The sequence below is a fragment of the Bombina bombina genome, chromosome 1 (assembly GCF_027579735.1).
Source record: "Bombina bombina isolate aBomBom1 chromosome 1, aBomBom1.pri, whole genome shotgun sequence".
In the NCBI taxonomy this organism is placed as follows: domain Eukaryota; kingdom Metazoa; phylum Chordata; class Amphibia; order Anura; family Bombinatoridae; genus Bombina; species Bombina bombina.
In genome coordinates this window covers 310,290,210-310,308,146 of record NC_069499.1, presented here as the reverse complement: position 1 = coordinate 310,308,146, position 17,937 = coordinate 310,290,210, and the positions used below count along the sequence as shown (strand labels likewise).

Sequence of the window (17,937 nt, the reverse complement as noted above, 5' to 3'; positions counted from 1 at the left end):
CAGAGCTCTTCAGTTTTGGCCTCTGTTGAAGAGAGAACCGTTCATTTGTTTTCAGACAGACAATATCACAACGGTGGCATATGTCAATCATCAGGGTGGGACTCACAGTCCCCTAGCTATGAAAGAAGTATCTTGGATACTTGTTTGGGCGGAATCCAGCTCTTGTCTAATTTCTGCGGTTCATATCCCAGGTGTAGACAATTGGGAGGCGGATTATCTCAGCCGTCAGACTTTACATCCAGGGGAGTGGTCTCTCCATCCGGATGTGTTTTCTCAGATTGTTCAGATGTGGGGTCTTCCAGAAATAGATCTGATGGCCTCTCATCTAAACAAGAAACTTCCCAGATGCCTGTCCAGGTCCAGGGATTCTCAGGCGGAAGCAGTGGATGGGCTGACACTTACTTGGTGTTATCAACCTGCTTATATCTTTCCGCCTCTAGTTCTTCTTCTGAGAGTGACCTCCAAGATCATGGAACAATCGTTTGTGTTGCTGGTGGCTCCAACTTGGCCCCACAGGTTTTGGTATGCAGATCTTGTTCGGATGTCCAGTTGCCAACCTTGGCCACTTCCGTTAAGGCCGGACCTACTGTCTCAAGGTCCGTTTTTCCATCAGGATCTCAAATTATTAAATTTTGATGGTATGGAAATTGAACGCTTAGTATTAAGTCATAGAGGTTTCTCTGACTCAGTAATTAATACTATGTTACAAGCTCATAAATCTGTCTCTAGGAAGATTTATTATCGAGTTTGGAAGGTTTACATTTCATGGAATTCCTAGAATTTTACAGTTTCTCCAGGATGGTTTGGATAGGGGTTTGTCTGCAAGTTCCTTGAAATCTCTGCTCTTTCAGTTTTATTTCACAGAAAGATTGCTAAACGTCCTGATATTCACTGTTTTGTACAGGCTTTAGTTCGCATTAAGCCCGTCATTAAATCAATTTCTCCTCCTTGGAGTCTTAATTTGGTTTTGAAGGCGTTACAGGCTCCTCCGTTTGAGCCTATGCATTCTTTAGACATTAAACTACTTTCTTGGAAAGTGTTGTTCCTTTTGGCCATCTCTTCTGCTAGAAGAGTGTCTGAGCTATCTGCTCTTTCTTGTGAATCTCCTTTTCTGATTTTTCATCAGGATAAGGCGGTTTTACCTAAGGTTGTGAATTCTAACATTAGTAGAGAAATTGTTGTCTCTTCCTTATGTCCTAATCCTAAGAATCCTTTGGAAAGATCCTTACATTCTTTGGATGTGGCAAGAGCTTTGAAATATTATGTTGAAGCTACTAAAGATTTCAGGAAGACTTCTAGTCTATTTGTTATATTTTCTGGTCCTAGGAAAGGTCAGAAGGCCTCTGCTATTTCCTTGGCCTTTTGGTTAAAGCTTTTAATTCATCAAGCTTATTTGGAGTTGGGTCAAGCCCCGCCTCAGAGAATTACAGCTCATTTATTTAGATCAGTCCCCAGTTCATGGTCTTTTAAGAATGAAGCTTCAGTTGATCAGATTTGCAAAGCAGCGACTTGGTCCTCTTTGCATACATTTACTAAATTCTACCGTTTTGATGTATTTGCTTCTTCTGAAGCAGTTTTTGGTAGAAAAGTTCTTCAGGCAGCTGTTTCAGTTTGATTCTTCTGCTGCTATTTTAAGTTTTTCTTTTCTTCATAAGAATGGGTTGTGGATTATTTTTTCAGATTTTGGCTGTTTATTATTTATTCCTCCCTCTCTACTGACTCTTGCGTTGAGTTCCACATCTTGGGTATTTGATATCCCATACATCACTAGCTCATGGACTCTTGCCAATTACATGAAAGAATATATAATTGATGTAAGAACTTACCTGATAAATTAATTTCTTTCATATTGGCAAGAGTCCATGAGGCCCACCCTTTTTATGGTGTTATGATTTTTTGTATAAAGCACAATTATTCCAAATTTCTTTCTTGATGCTTTTTACTCCTTTCTTTATCACCCCACTACTTGGCTATTCGTTAAACTGAATTGTGGGTGTGGTGAGGGGTGTATTTATAGGCATTTTGAGGTTTGGGAAACTTTGCCCCTCCTGGTAGGATTGTATATCCCATATGTCACTAGCTCATGGACTCTTGCCAAAATGAAATAAATAAATTTATCAGGTAAGTTCTTACATAAATTATATTTTTTCATCAAGAAAGATGGTTTAAAGTGCTTATTTGTTTAGTTAATAGAAAATGCTGTTCTTTGCTTGTATTATGTAGTCCTTAATGGGAACGCGTGAAATTAGTTTCCCCTTAGTGTGTTTCCAATTACTTGTTTTACCATCAGTATAAAATGTATGAGAAATTACTCATTTATGTTTGTTTGTAAATTAAATGACTAGCTTTCTTCTTTCACAACACAGCCTATTAAAATGAGCATAACTTGAGGTAGGCTCATATGCTAATTTCTTAGACCTTGAAGGCCGCCTCTAATCTGAATGCATTTTGACAGCTTTTCACCACTAGAGGGTGTTAGTTCATGTGTGTCATATAGATAATAATAAGCTCACGCACGTGAAGTTTCCTAGGAGTCAGCGCTGATTGGCTAAATTTCAACTGTCAAAAGAACTGAAATGTGTTGGTTGCGCAAAACTGGGGAATAGGAAATAAAGGAATTATCTTTTAAAACACAAATTCTGGTGTTGACTGTAACTATTGTGCTTTTCTTGTTTCTCAGTGCTGGGATTGGTCGGACAGGAGTACTCATCACAATGGAAACAGCAATGTGTTTGATGGAGTGTAACCAGGCTGTGTATCCACTAGACATTGTTAGAACAATGAGAGACCAGAGGGCGATGATGATCCAAACACCGGTAAGACACAGCAAATTATTTTTACCCCATTCTGTTTAATACAATCTTCACATACCAGCATTAAAAATTCTCTTTTCAGTTATAATGCATATATATTTAGAGTAACCAGTTATATCCCCTTTTCTTCTAAGGTAGGACGAGTCCACGGATTCATCCTTTACTTGTGGGATATTATCCTCCTGCTAACAGGAAGTGGCAAAGGGCACCACAGCAGAGCTGTCTATATAGCTCCTCCCTTAGCTCCACCCCCAGTCATTCTCTTTGCCTACTCTAAGTACTAGGAAGGGTAAAGTGAAAGAGGTGATAAAATATTAGTTTTTAATTTCTTCAAGCAAGAGTTTTTTGTTTTAAATGGTACCGGTGTGTACTATTTACTCTCAGGCAGCAGATGGATGAAGACTTCTGCCTGGAGGATGATGATCTTAGCATTTGTAACTAAGATCCAGTGCTGTTCCCACAGAGGCTGAGGAGTACAGGAAACTTCAGTGTGAGGAACGTTTTCATGCTATATAGCAGTGAGGTATGTTTAGTCATTTTTTCTGGAGAGACTGTGGTATTTCAGAAAGGCTGACAGTATCCCCATGAGGGTAAGGGTAAGCAGTAATCCTAAGAGCTATAGAAAGGCATTACTAAGCTTGCATAAGGGGCTAATTAATAATGGTTGACACTGAGTTTCGAATGTTTGTGGGCAAAGGTTTTCTGAACTTGGGAGTGCTGTTAACGTTTTATGGGCAATAACGTTTTTTGGGCAACTTTATTGAGGGTACACTTGGCTTGTTTTTTGGGTCTCAGAACCCACATGGCTAGGTTAAAACCGCTCTGGTGCGGTTCTTTGAGGCTGTAAAGACATCGAGTGAGATGGGCGGGGCCTATTTTCACACCTCAGATGCGCAGTTGTTTTCACTCAGCAAGCTCCAACTCCTGAGGGCCCTTGTGGATGTTTTGGGCCAAATCGAAGCTTTAATCCCATATTTACAATCCCTGAAGGCAGGTTGCACTGAAAGGTCAATAAATTGCAAAGAACATATTTTAGCTACTAAAAGTATGTCGCAGGATGATTCTCAGTCAGAAGGGAATTAGTTTATGCCATCTAATTCTCCCCAAGTGTCACAACCATTAACGCCCGCACAAGCGACGCCAAGTACTTCTAGTGCGTCTAATTCTTTCACCCTGCAAGATATGGCCGCAGTTATGAATACTACCCTCACAGAGGTTTTATCTAAGCTGCCTGGGTTGCAAGGCAAGCGCAGTAGGTCTGGTGTGAGAACAAATGCTGAGCCCTCTGACGCTTTATTAGCCATATCCGATGTACCCTCACAATGTTCTGAGTTGGGGGTGAGGGATTTGCTGTCTGAGGGAGAGATTTCTGATTCAGGAAAGATGTTCCCTCAGACAGACTCATATATGACGGCTTTTAAATTTAAACTAGAACACCTCCACTTATTGCTCAGGGAGGTTTTAGCGACTCTGGATGATTGTGACCCTATTGTAGTTCCAGAGAAATTGTGTAAAATGGACAGATTTCTCGAGGTTCCTGCTTACACTGATGTTTTTCCGGTCCCTAAGAGAATTTCGGACATTGTTACTAAGGAGTGGGATAGACCAGGTATTCCGTTCGCTCCCCCTCCTACTTTTAAGAAAATATTTCCCATATCAGACACCATGCGGGACTCGTGGCAGATGGTTCATAAGGTGGAGGGAGCTATTTCTACCCTGGCTAAGTGTACAACTATACCTATTGAGGACAGCTGTGCTTTCAAAGATCCTATGGATAAAAAATTAGAGGGTCTCCTAAAGAAAATATTTGTTCATCAGGGTTTTCTTCTCCAACCTATAGCGTGCATTGTTCCCGTAACTACTGCAGCTGCTTTTTGGTTCGAGGCTCTGGAGGAGGCTCTTTAGGTTGAGACCCCATTAGATGATATTCTGAATAGAATTAGGGCTCTGAAGCTAGCTAATTCTTTCATTACAGATGCCGCTTTTCAACTGGCTAAATTAGGGGCAAAGAATTCAGGTTTTGCCATTTTAGCGCATAGAGCGTTATGGCTTAAGTCCTGGACTGCTGATGTGTCATCAAAATCTAAGCTTTTAGCCATCCCTTTCAAGGGTAAGACCCTATTCGGGCCTGAACTGAAAGAGATCATTTCAGAAATCACTGGAGGGAAAGGCCATGCCCTTCCTCAGGATAAGACAAATAAGATGAGGACAAAACAAAATAATAATAAACAGGCCAAGAAGCCCGCTGCTGCCACCAAGACAGCATCTAGTAGGGGGCAGACTTTCTCTCTTTGCTCAGGCTTGGGCAAGAGACGTTCAGGACTCCTGGGCTTTAGAAATCGTAACCCAGGGGTATCTTCTAGATTTCAAAGATTCTCCTCCAAGGGGGAGATTCCATCTTTCTCAATTGTCTGTAAACCAGACAAAAAGAGAGGTGTTCTTACGCTGTGTAGAAGACCTATATACCATGGGAGTGATCTGCCCAGTTCCGAAAACAGAGGCAGGGGTTCTACTCCAATCTGTTTGTGGTTCCCAAAAAAGAGGGAACCTTCAGACCAATTTTAGATCTCAAGATCCTAAACAAATTCCTCAGAGTCCCATCCTTCAAGTTGGAGACCATTCTGACTATTTTACCAATGATCCAGGAGGGTCAATATATGACCACCTTGGACTTAAAGGATGCGTATCTACACATCCCTATCCACAAAGATCATCACCAGTTCCTCAGGTTCGCCTGTCTGGACAAGCATTACCAATTTGTGGCTCTTCCCTTCGGGTTGGCCACAGCTCCCAGAATTTTCACAAAGGTGCTAGGGTCCCTTCTGGCGGTTCTAAGGCCGCGGGGCATAGCAGTGGCGCCTTATCTGGACGATATCTTAATTCAGGCGTCGACTTACCAACTAGCCAAATCTCACACGGACATCGTGTTGGCTTTTCTAAGATCTCACGGGTGGAAGGTGAATGTAAAAAAGAGTTCACTTATCCCTCTCACAAGAGTTCCATTTCTGGGAACTCTGATAGATTCGGTGGACATGAAAATTTTTCTGACGGAGGTCAGGAAATCAAAGATTTTAACCACCTGCCGAGCTCTCCATTCCATTACTCGGCCGTCAGTGGCTCAGTGTATGGAGGTAATTGGACTAATGGTAGCGGCAATGGACATAGTTCCGTTTGCTCGCTTACATCTCAGACCACTGCAACTATGCATGCTCAAACAGTGGAATGGGGATTATGCAGATTTATCTCCTCAGATAAATCTGGATCAAGAGACCAAAGACTCTCTTCTTTGGTGGTTGTCACAGGATTATCTGTCCCAGGGAATGTGTTTCCGCAGGCCAGCATGGGTCATAGTGACGACGGACGCCAGCCTATTGGGCTGGGGTGCAGTCTGGAATTCCCTGAAAGCACAGGGTTTGTGGACTCAGGAGGAGGCTCTCATCCCGATAAATATTCTGGAACTGAGAGCGATATTCAACGCACTTCAGGCGTTCGGCCAGATTCATAAGATTCCAGTCGGACAATATCACGACTGTAGCATATATCAATCATCAGGGGGGAACAAAGAGTTCTCTAGCGATGATAGAGGTTACCAAAATAATTTGATGGGTCTATCCCACTCCTTAGTAACAATGTCCGAAATTCTCTTAGGGACCGGAAAAACATCAGTGTAAGCAGGAACCTCGAGAAATCTGTCCATTTTACACAATTTCTCTGGAACTACAATAGGGTCACAATCATCCAGAGTCGCTAAAACCTCCCTGAGCAATAAGCGGAGGTGTTCTAGTTTAAATTTAAAAGCCGTCATATATGAGTCTGTCTGAGGGAACATCTTTCCTTAAAGTTAGAATCAAGCCTGTGTTTAAACCTGTTGCTCCGCCATGGAGTCTGAATTTAGTTCTTACATTTCTTCAAGGGGTTCCGTTTGAACCTATGCATTCCATAGATATTAAGCTTCTATCTTGGAAAGTTCTGTTTTTAGTTGCTATCTCTTCGGCTCGAAGAGTTTCTGAACTATCTGCGTTGCAATGCGACTCGCCTTATATTGTTTTCCATGCTGATAAGGTGGTTTTGCGTACCAAACCTGGATTCCTTCCTAAGGTTGTTACTAATAGGAATATCAATCAGGAAATTGTTCCTTCTCTGTGTCCTAATCCTTCCTCTAAGAAGGAGCGTCTGTTGCACAACTTGGACGTGTTTCATGCTTTGAAGTTTTACTTGCAAGCAACCAAGGATTTCCGTCAAACATATTCTTTGTTTGTTGTCTATTCTGGAAAATGTAGAGGTCAAAAAGCTACGGCTACCTCTCTTTCTTTTTGGCTGAAAAGCATCATCTGTTTGGCATACGAGACTGCTGGACAGCAGCCTCGTGAAAGGATTACAGCTCACTCTACTAGAGCGGTGGCTTCCACATGGGCTTTTAAAAATGATGCTTCTGTTGAACAGATTTGTAAGGCTGTGACTTGGTCTTCGCTTCATACCTTTTACAAATTTTACAAATTTGATACTTTTGCTTCTTCGGAGGCTATTTTTGGGAGAAAAGTTCTTCAAGCAATGGTGCCTTCTGTTTAACCATCTGTCTTGTCCCTCCCGTTCATCCGTGTCCTGTAGCTTTGGTATTGTATCCCACAAGTAAAGGATGAATCCGTGGACTCGTCGTACCTTATAGAAGAAAAGTAAATTTATGCTTACCTGATAAATTAATTTCTTCTATGGTACGACGAGTCCACGGCTCGCCCTGTCATTTTAAGACAGATTATATTTTTTGATTTTAAACTTCAGTCACCTCTGCACCTTTTAGTTTCTCCTTTTCTTCCTATACCTTCGGTCGAATGACTGGGGGGTGGAGCTAAGGGAGGAGCTATATAGACAGCTCTGCTGTGGTGCTCTTTGCAACTAGCTGTTAGCAGGAGGATAATATCCCACAAGTAAAGGATGCATCCGTGGACTCGTCGTATCATAGAAGAAATTAATTTATCAGGTAAGCATAAATGTACTTTTCTTTCGTAAGGTAGTGAGAGTCCACAAGTCCATTACTCTTGGTATTCAACTCCTGGTCACTAGGAGGAGGCGGGAAAGATTTCACAAAATTTCTAAAATATGCCATCCCTCCCAAATCACTGGTTAGCCAGTCTAAATCTTTAGCATCCAGGAAGTGGTTTAAGAATTAAGGTGCTCCAGATTCTTCATAGAGAGGGATCCTTAGAATGATTTGAGGCCTATGTGTCCCCTCGGAGAGCTGCTACAGAAATACAGAGGGGATAATGGACTATAGGGCAGTGACACAATTACTCCCGGTGATGGAGTTAGTCACAAGCCGGCCACATACTGGTCCCTTTGTCTCCTCATGTTGGGTCGTTGAGATACTACTTCTAGTGATCCTCTGCTGTGACGTACACATCGCTTGATGGACTTTTCCACTGGATATAGTAATTTCTGCAGCAGGTAAGGCCAGTAGAGTGGGTGCAGTATAGTTAAGTGCATTTCACATTTGCCCACAGGCTATCAGTAGGTACATTCTGCTCTTGTACATCATAGCGAGGCGACATAGTTTATACAGTTGCACCACAATATACTAATATGACATGACACATGACATACAGCGAGTTATATGTGTACACTTGGAGCCTATGAGAGTCTAATGGCAGTCGTCTTTATTTATTATGTTTTTATTATACATATGTAGGTGTTTTTAACAATTTTATTTTTATTCTCTTGTGTACCCTTTAAAATCGTTATCACTTTAAGATGGTCCAGTCCCTCCATTTTAAACTGAGCTTGGCGTGTTCGGATTCCCCTGCATCTGATCATGTTAGAAGAGCGCTGATGACTCTCTCATAGCGTGGTTGCCATTTTCTTTGCATACTTTAATGAAATTCTACTATTTTTATGTTTTTGCTTCTTCTGAAGTAGCCTTTGGTAGGAAGGTCCTTCAAGCAGTTGTTTCAGCTTGATTTATTTTTGCCTGATTGATTTATAAGTGCATTATAAAAAAAAATAAAAGTATAACATGTATGCCTTCTTTGGGTTTCTGCTGGGTGAAAAAAGATGTTTTAAATCCCACCCTTTATGTTACTTGTGGATTCCACAGCTTAAGTATTAGTTACCAGGAGTAATGGATTGTGGACTCTCACCACCTGTATGGAAAACAAACATAATTTATGCTTACCTGATTAATTTCTTTTCATGGTGGTGAGAGTCCACAAGACCCCACCCTGTGTTTTGTTACTGTTGTTTTTTTCTTGAACACATCTTTTTAACCTTTGCTTTTTCCTTTTTCCTGCCTCATTTTGCTTGGCTATATGTTAGACTGATGTAACTGGGAGGGGTTTTATAGAGGGTTTGGGAGTATTTGCCTCTTCCTAGTGGTAAGGAAGAGTAATTCCCAGGAGTAATGGATCGTGGACTCTTAGCACCATGAAAGAAATTAATTTATCAGGTAAGCATAAATGTTTGTATTTCTTTCCATTGGAGAGTCCACAAATACATTGTAATTACTAGTGGGAATTCAACTCCTGGCCACCAGGAGGAGGCAATGAACACCCCAGCAAGGCTTTAATTATCCTCCCACTTCCCATAATCCCCAGTCATTCTTTGCCTGTGTACATCGTAGGAGGTGTGTGAAGGTGTCTGAAGAAAATCAAGTATTTAATCCTTTAATGGGTACTTTTCTTCTACTAGATACGACGAGTCCACGGATTCATCCATACTTGTGGGATATTATCCTCCTGCTAACAGGAAGTGGCAAAGAGCACCACAGCAGAGCTGTATATATAGCTCCTCCCTTCTCTCCACCCCCAGTCATTCTCTTTGCCTATACTAGTAATAGGAAGAGGTAAAGTGAAAGAGGTGTTAAAATTATAGTTTTTAGTTTCTTCAAGCAAGACTTTTTTTATTTTAAATGGTACCAGTGAGTGCTATTTCTTTCATATAATTAGCAAGAGTCCATGAGCTAGTGACGTATGGGATATACATTCCTACCAGGAGGGGCAAAGTTTCCCAAACCTCAAAATGCCTATAAATACACCCCTCACCACACCCACAATTCAGTTTTACAAACTTTGCCTCCAATGGAGGTGGTGAAGTAAGTTTGTGCTAGATTCTACGTTGATATGCGCTCCGCAGCAAGTTGGGGCCCGGTTTTCCTCTCAGCGTGCAGTGAATGTCAGAGGGATGTGAGGAGTATTGCCTATTTGAATGCAGTGATCTCCTTCTAAGGGGTCTATTTCATAGGTTCTCTGTTATCGGTCGTAGAGATTCATCTCTTACCTCCCTTTTCAGATCGACGATATACTCTTATATATACCATTACCTCTACTGATTCTCGTTTCAGTACTGGTTTGGCTATCTACTATATGTAGATGAGTGTCCTGGGGTAAGTAAGTCTTATTTTTTGTGACATTTATTTGCATTGACTCAGAATGTTCAACTTTCCTTATTTTTCAGACAGTCAGTTTCATATTTGGGATAATGCATTTTAATTTAACATTTTTTCTTACCTTAAAATTTGACTTTTTCCCTGTGGGCTGTGAGGCTCGCGGGGGCTGAAAATGCTTCATTTTATTGCGTCATTCTTGGCGCGGACTTTTTTGGCGCAAAAATTCTATTTCCGTTTCCGGCGTCATACGTGTCGCCGGAAGTTGCGTCACTTTTTGACGTTATTTTGCGCCAAAAATGTCGGCGTTCCGGATGTGGCGTCATTTTTGGCGACAAAAAGCATTTAGGCGCCAAATAATGTGGGCGTCTTATTTGGCGCGAAAAAATATGGGCGTCACTCTTGTCTCCACATTATTAAGTCTCATTTTTTATTGCTTCTGGTTGCTAGAAGCTTGTTCTTTGGTATTTTTTCCCATTCCTGAAACTGTCATTTAAGGAATTTGATCAATTTTGCTTTATATATTTGTTGTTTTTTCTCTTACATATTGCAAGATGTCTCACGTTGCATCTGAGTCAGAAGATACTACAGGAAAATCGCTGTCAAGTGCTGAATCTACCAAAGCTAAGTGTATCTGCTGTAAACTTTTGGTAGCTATTCCTCCAGCTGTTGTTTGTATTGATTGTCATGACAAACTTGTTAAAGCAGATAATATTTCCTTTAGTAAAGTACCATTGCCTGTTGCAGTTCCTTCAACATCTAAGGTGCAGAATGTTCCTGATAATATAAGAGATTTTGTTTCTGAATCCATAAAGAAGGCTATGTCTGTTATTTCTCCTTCTAGTAAACATAAAAAATCTTTTAAAACTTCTCTCCCTACAGATGAATTTTTAACTGAACATCATCATTCTGATTCTGATGATTCCTCTGGTTCAGAGGATTCTGTCTCAGAGGTTGATGCTGATAAATCTTCATATTTATTTAAAATGGAATTTATTCGTTCTTTACTTAAAGAAGTCCTAATTGCTTTAGAAATAGAGGATTCTGGTCCTCTTGATACTAAATCTAAACGTTTAAATAAGGTTTTTAAAACTCCTGTAGTTATTCCAGAAGTTTTTCCTGTCCCTGATGCTATTTCTGCAGTAATTTCCAAAGAATGGGATAATTTGGGTAATTCATTTACTCCTTCTAAACGTTTTAAGCAATTATATCCTGTGCCGCCTGACAGATTAGAATTTTGGGACAAGATCCCTAAAGTTGATGGGGCTATTTCTACCCTTGCTAAACGTACTACTATTCCTACGTCAGATGGTACTTCGTTTAAGGATCCTCTAGATAGGAAAATGGAGTCCTTTCTAAGAAAAACATAATTTATGCTTACCTGATAAATTCCTTTCTTCTGTTGTGTGATCAGTCCACGGGTCATCATTACTTCTGGGATATAACTCCTCCCCAACAGGAAATGCAAGAGGATTCACCCAGCAGAGCTGCATATAGCCCCTCCCCTCTACGTCACTCCCAGTCATTCGACCAAGAATCAACGAGAAAGGAGAAACCAAGGGTGAAGTGGTGACTGGAGTATAATTTAAAAGATATTTACCTGCCTTAAAAAACAGGGCGGGCCGTGGACTGATCACACAACAGAAGAAAGGAATTTATCAGGTAAGCATAAATTATGTTTTCTTCTGTTATGTGTGATCAGTCCACGGGTCATCATTACTTCTGGGATACCAATACCAAAGCAAAAGTACACGGATGACGGGAGGGATAGGCAGGCTCATTATACAGAAGGAACCACTGCCTGAAGAACCTTTCTCCCAAAAATAGCCTCCGAAGAAGCAAAAGTGTCAAATTTGTAAAATTTGGAAAAAGTATGAAGCGAAGACCAAGTTGCAGCCTTGCAAATCTGTTCAACAGAGGCCTCATTCTTAAAGGCCCAAGTGGAAGCCACAGCTCTAGTAGAATGAGCTGTAATTCTTTCAGGAGGCTGCTGTCCAGCAGTCTCATAGGCTAAACGAATTATGCTACGAAGCCAGAAGGAGAGAGAGGTAGCCGAAGCCTTATGACCTCTCCTCTGACCAGAGTACACGACAAACAGGGAAGACGTTTGTCGAAAATCCTTAGTTGCCTGCAAGTAGAACTTGAGGGCACGAACTACATCCAGATTGTGTAGAAGACGTTCCTTCTTTGAAGAAGGATTCGGGCACAGGGAAGGCACCACGATCTCTTGATTGATGTTCCTGTTAGTGACTACCTTAGGTAAGAACCCAGGTTTTGTACGCAGAACTACCTTATCTGAATGAAAAATCAAATAAGGAGAATCACAATGTAAAGCTGATAACTCAGAGACTCTCCGAGCCGAAGAAATAGCCATTAAAAATAACACTTTCCAAGATAACAACTTTATATCAATGGAATGAAGGGGTTCAAACGGAACTCCTTGTAGAACGTTAAGAACAAGGTTTAAACTCCATGGCGGAGCAACAGTTTTAAACACAGGCTTGATCCTAGCTAAAGCCTGACAAAAGGCCTGGACGTCTGGATTTTCTGACAGACGCCTGTGTAACAAGATGGACAGAGCTGAGATCTGTCCCTTTAATGAGCTAGCCGATAAACCCTTTTCTAAACCTTCTTGTAGAAAGGACAATATCCTAGGAATCCTAACCTTACTCCAGGAGTAACCTTTGGATTCGCACCAGTATAGGTATTTACGCCATATCTTATGGTAAATCCTTCTGGTAACAGGCTTCCTAGCCTGTATCAGGGTATCAATAACCGACTCAGAAAACCCACGTTTTGATAAAATCAAGCGTTCAATTTCCAAGCAGTCAGCTTCAGAGAAGTTAGATTTTGATGTTTGAATGGACCCTGTATCAGAAGGTCCTGTCTTAGAGGTAGAGACCAAGGCGGACAGGATGACATGTCCACTAGATCTGCATACCAAGTCCTGCGTGGCCATGCAGGCGCTATTAGAATCACTGATGCTCTCTCCTGTTTGATTTTGGCAATCAATCGAGGAAGCAGCGGGAAGGGTGGAAACACATAAGCTATCCCGAAGTTCCAAGGTGCTGTCAAAGCATCTATCAGAACCGCTCCCGGATCCCTGGATCTGGACCCGTAGCGAGGAAGTTTGGCGTTCTGGCGAGACGCCATGAGATCTATCTCTGGTTTGCCCCAACGTCGAAGTATTTGGGCAAAGACCTCCGGATGAAGTTCCCACTCCCCCGGATGAAAAGTCTGGCGACTCAAGAAATCCGCCTCCCAGTTCTCCACTCCCGGGATGTGGATTGCTGACAGGTGGCAAGAGTGAGACTCTGCCCAGCGAATTATCCTTGATACTTCCATCATTGCTCCCTGATGGTTGATGTAAGCTACAGTCGTGATGTTGTCCGACTGAAACCTGATGAACCCCCGAGTTTTTAACTGGGGCCAAGCCAGAAGGGCATTGAGAACTGCTCTCAATTCCAGAATGTTTATTGGCAGGAGACTTTCCTCCTGACTCCATTGTCCCTGAGCCTTCAGAGAATTCCAGACAGCGCCCCAACCTAGTAGGCTGGCGTCTGTTGTTACAATTGTCCAGTCCGGCCTGCTGAATGGCATCCCCCTGGACAGATGTGGCCGAGAAAGCCACCATAGAAGAGAGTTTCTGGTCTCTTGATCCAGATTCAGAGTAGGGGACAAGTCTGAGTAATCCCCATTCCACTGACTCAGCATGCACAATTGCAGCGGTCTGAGATGTAGACGTGCAAAGGGTACTATGTCCATTGCTGCTACCATTAAGCCGATCACCTCCATGCATTGAGCTACTGACGGGAGTTGAATGGAATGAAGGACACGGCATGCATTTAGAAGCTTTGTTAATCTGTCTTCTGTCAGATAAATCTTCATTTCTACAGAATCTATAAGAGTCCCCAAGAATGGAACTCTTGTGAGAGGAAAGAGAGAACTCTTCTTTTCGTTCACTTTCCATCCATGCGACCTTAGAAATGCCAGAACTAACTCTGTATGAGACTTGGCAGTTTGAAAGCTTGAAGCTTGTATCAGAATGTCGTCTAGGTACGGAGCTACCGAAATTCCTCGCGGTCTTAGTACCGCCAGAAGGGCACCCAGAACCTTTGTGAAGATTCTTGGAGCCGTAGCCAATCCGAATGGAAGAGCTACAAACTGGTAATGCCTGTCTAAGAAGGCAAACCTTAGATACCGGTAATGATCTTTGTGAATCGGTATGTGAAGGTAAGCATCCTTTAAATCCACTGTGGTCATGTACTGACCCTTTTGGATCATGGGTAAGATTGTCCGAATAGTTTCCATTTTGAACGATGGAACTCTTAGGAATTTGTTTAGGATCTTTAAATCCAAGATTGGTCTGAAAGTTCCCTCTTTTTTGGGAACCACAAACAGGTTTGAGTAAAACCCTTGTCCTTGTTCCGACCGCGGAACCGGATGGATCACTCCCATTAATAACAGATCTTGTACACAGCGTAGAAACGCTTCTTTCTTTATCTGGTTTGTTGACAACCTTGACAGATGAAATCTCCCTCTTGGGGGAGAGAATTTGAAGTCTAGAAGGTATCCCTGAGATATGATCTCTAGCGCCCAGGGATCCTGAACATCTCTTGCCCAAGCCTGGGCGAAGAGAGAGAGTCTGCCCCCCACTAGATCCGGTCCCGGATCGGGGGCCCTCGGTTCATGCTGTCTTTGGGGCAGCAGCAGGTTTCCTGGCCTGCTTGCCCTTGTTCCAGGACTGGTTAGGTTTCCAGCCTTGTCTGTAACGAGCAACAGCTCCTTCCTGTTTTGGTGCAGTGGAAGTTGGTGCTGCTCCTGCTTTGAAATTCCGAAAGGGACGAAAATTAGACTGTCTAGCCTTAGCTTTGGCTTTGTCTTGAGGCAGGGCGTGGCCCTTACCTCCTGTAATGTCAGCGATAATTTCTTTCAAACCGGGCCCAAATAAAGTTTGCCCCTTGAAAGGTATATTAAGTAATTTGGACTTAGAAGTTACATCAGCTGACCAGGATTTTAGCCACAGCGCCCTACGTGCCTGAATGGCGAATCCTGAGTTCTTAGCCGTAAGTTTGGTTAAATGTACTACGGCCTCCGAAATGAATGAATTAGCTAGTTTAAGGACTCTAAGCCTGTCCGTAATGTCGTCCAGCGTAGCTGAACTAAGGTTCTCTTCCAGAGACTCAATCCAAAATGCTGCCGCAGCCGTAATCGGCGCGATGCATGCAAGGGGTTGCAATATAAAACCTTGTTGAACAAACATTTTCTTAAGGTAACCCTCTAATTTTTTATCCATTGGATCTGAAAAAGCACAGCTATCCTCCACCGGGATAGTGGTACGCTTAGCTAAAGTAGAAACTGCTCCCTCCACCTTAGGGACCGTTTGCCATAAGTCCCGTGTGGTGGCGTCTATTGGAAACATCTTTCTAAATATTGGAGGGGGTGAGAACGGCACACCGGGTCTATCCCACTCCTTAGTAACAATTTCAGTTAGTCTCTTAGGTATAGGAAAAACGTCAGTACTCGCCGGTACCGCAAAGTATTTATCCAACCTACACAATTTCTCTGGTATTGCAACAGTGTTACAATCATTAAGAGCCGCTAAAACCTCCCCTAGTAAAACACGGAGGTTCTCCAATTTAAATTTAAAATTTGAAATATCTGAATCCAATCTGTTTGGATCAGAACCGTCACCCACAGAATGAAGCTCTCCGTCCTCATGCTCTGCAAGCTGTGACGCAGTATCAGACATGGCCCTAGTATTATCAGCGCACTCTGTTCTCACCCCAGAGTGATCACGCTTGCCTCTTAGTTCTGGTAATTTAGCCAAAACTTCGGTCATAACAGTAGCCATATCTTGTAATGTTATCTGTAATGGCCGCCCAGATGTACTAGGCGCCACAATATCACGCACCTCCCGGGCGGGAGATGCAGGTACTGACACGTGAGGCGAGTTAGTCGGCATAACTCTCCCCTCGCTGTTTGGTGAAATTTGTTCAATTTGTACAGATTGGCTTTTATTTAAAGTAGCATCAATACAGTTAGTACATAAATTTCTATTGGGCTCCACCTTGGCATTGGAACAAATGACACAGGTATCTTCCTCTGAATCAGACATGTTTAACACACTAGCAATAAACTTGCAACTTGGTTACAATCTTATTTAACAAAAACGTACTGTGCCTCAAAGAAGCACTAAACGATTAAATGACAGTTGAAATAATGAACTGAAAAACAGTTATAGCATCAATCCTTGAAAACAACACAACCTTTAGCAAAGGTTTGTTCCCATTAGTAAAGTAACAATGATTAAATTTGAAGCATAAAAATTACAGAGCAACGTTTTTAATCACAGTCAATATATAAGTCTCACAGCTCTGCTGAGAGAATCTACCTCCCTCCAAAGAAGTTTGAAGACCCCTGAGTTCTGTTAGAGATGAACCGGATCATGCAGGAAATACAAGAGTAACTGACTGGAATTTTTTGATGCGTAGCAAAGAGCGCCAAAAACGGCCCCTCCCCCTCACACACAGCAGTGAGAGAGAAACGAAACTGTCACAATTAAAACAAGCAACTGCCAAGTGGAAAAATAATGCCCAAACATTTATTCACTCAGTACCTCAGAAAATGCAAACGATTCTACATTCCAGCAAAAACGTTTAACATAATAAATACCTATTAAAAGGTTTAATGTACTTTTAACAGAGTAATTCCAGTGAAATACCATCCCCAGAATACTGAAGTGCAGAGTATACATACATGTCATTATAACGGTATGGCAGGATTTTCTCATCAATTCCATTCAGAAAATAAAAACTGCTACATACCTCAATGCAGATTCATCTGCCCGCTGTCCCCTGATCTGAAGCTTTTACCTCCCTCAGATGGCCGAGAAACAGCAATATGATCTTAACTACTCCGGTTAAAATCATAGTAAAAACTCTGGTAGGTTCTTCTTCAAACTCTGCCAGAGAGGCAATAACACGCTCCGGTGCTATTGTAAAATAACAAACTTTTGATTGAAGTTATAAAAACTAAGTATAATCACCATAGTCCTCTCACACATCCTATCTAGTCGTTGGGTGCAAGAGAATGACTGGGAGTGACGTAGAGGGGAGGAGCTATATGCAGCTCTGCTGGGTGAATCCTCTTGCATTTCCTGTTGGGGAGGAGTTATATCCCAGAAGTAATGATGACCCGTGGACTGATCACACATAACAGAAGAAAGCTTATCTGTGTTCAGGTAATCTTCTTAGACCTGCTATATCTTTGGCTGATGTTGCTGCAGCTTCAACTTTTTGGTTGGAAACTTTAGCGCAACAAGTAACACATCGTGATTCTCATGATATTATTATTCTTCTTCAACATGCTAATAATTTTATCTGTGATGCCATTTTTGATATTATCAGAGTTGATGTCAGGTTTATGTCTCTAGCTATTTTAGCTAGAAGAGCTTTATGGCTTAAAACTTGGAATGCTGATATGGCTTCTAAATCAACTTTACTTTCCATTTCTTTCCAGGGTAACAAATTATTTGGTTCTCAGTTGGATTCCATTATTTCAACTGTTACTGGTGGGAAAGGAACTTTTTTACCACAGGATAAAAAATCTAAAGGTAAAAACAGGGCTAATAATCGTTTTCGTTCCTTTCGTTTCAACAAAGAACAAAAGCCTGATCCTTCATCCTCAGGAGCAGTTTCAGTTTGGAGACCATCTCCAGTCTGGAATAAATCCAAGCCAGCTAGAAAGGCA

General features: G+C 41.9%; 1 protein-coding gene across 1 annotated transcript in view; it reads left to right on the top strand.

The window, feature by feature from the left end:
- PTPN4 (protein tyrosine phosphatase non-receptor type 4) overlaps positions 1 to 17,937 on the top strand; it is a gene marked incomplete in the record, with an annotated part of 1,345,721 nt that overhangs the window by 1,276,253 nt on the left and 51,531 nt on the right. Inside the window, 1 exon segment of the mRNA XM_053698088.1 lies at positions 2,681 to 2,816. Coding sequence (XP_053554063.1) covers positions 2,681 to 2,816 — 136 coding nt within the window.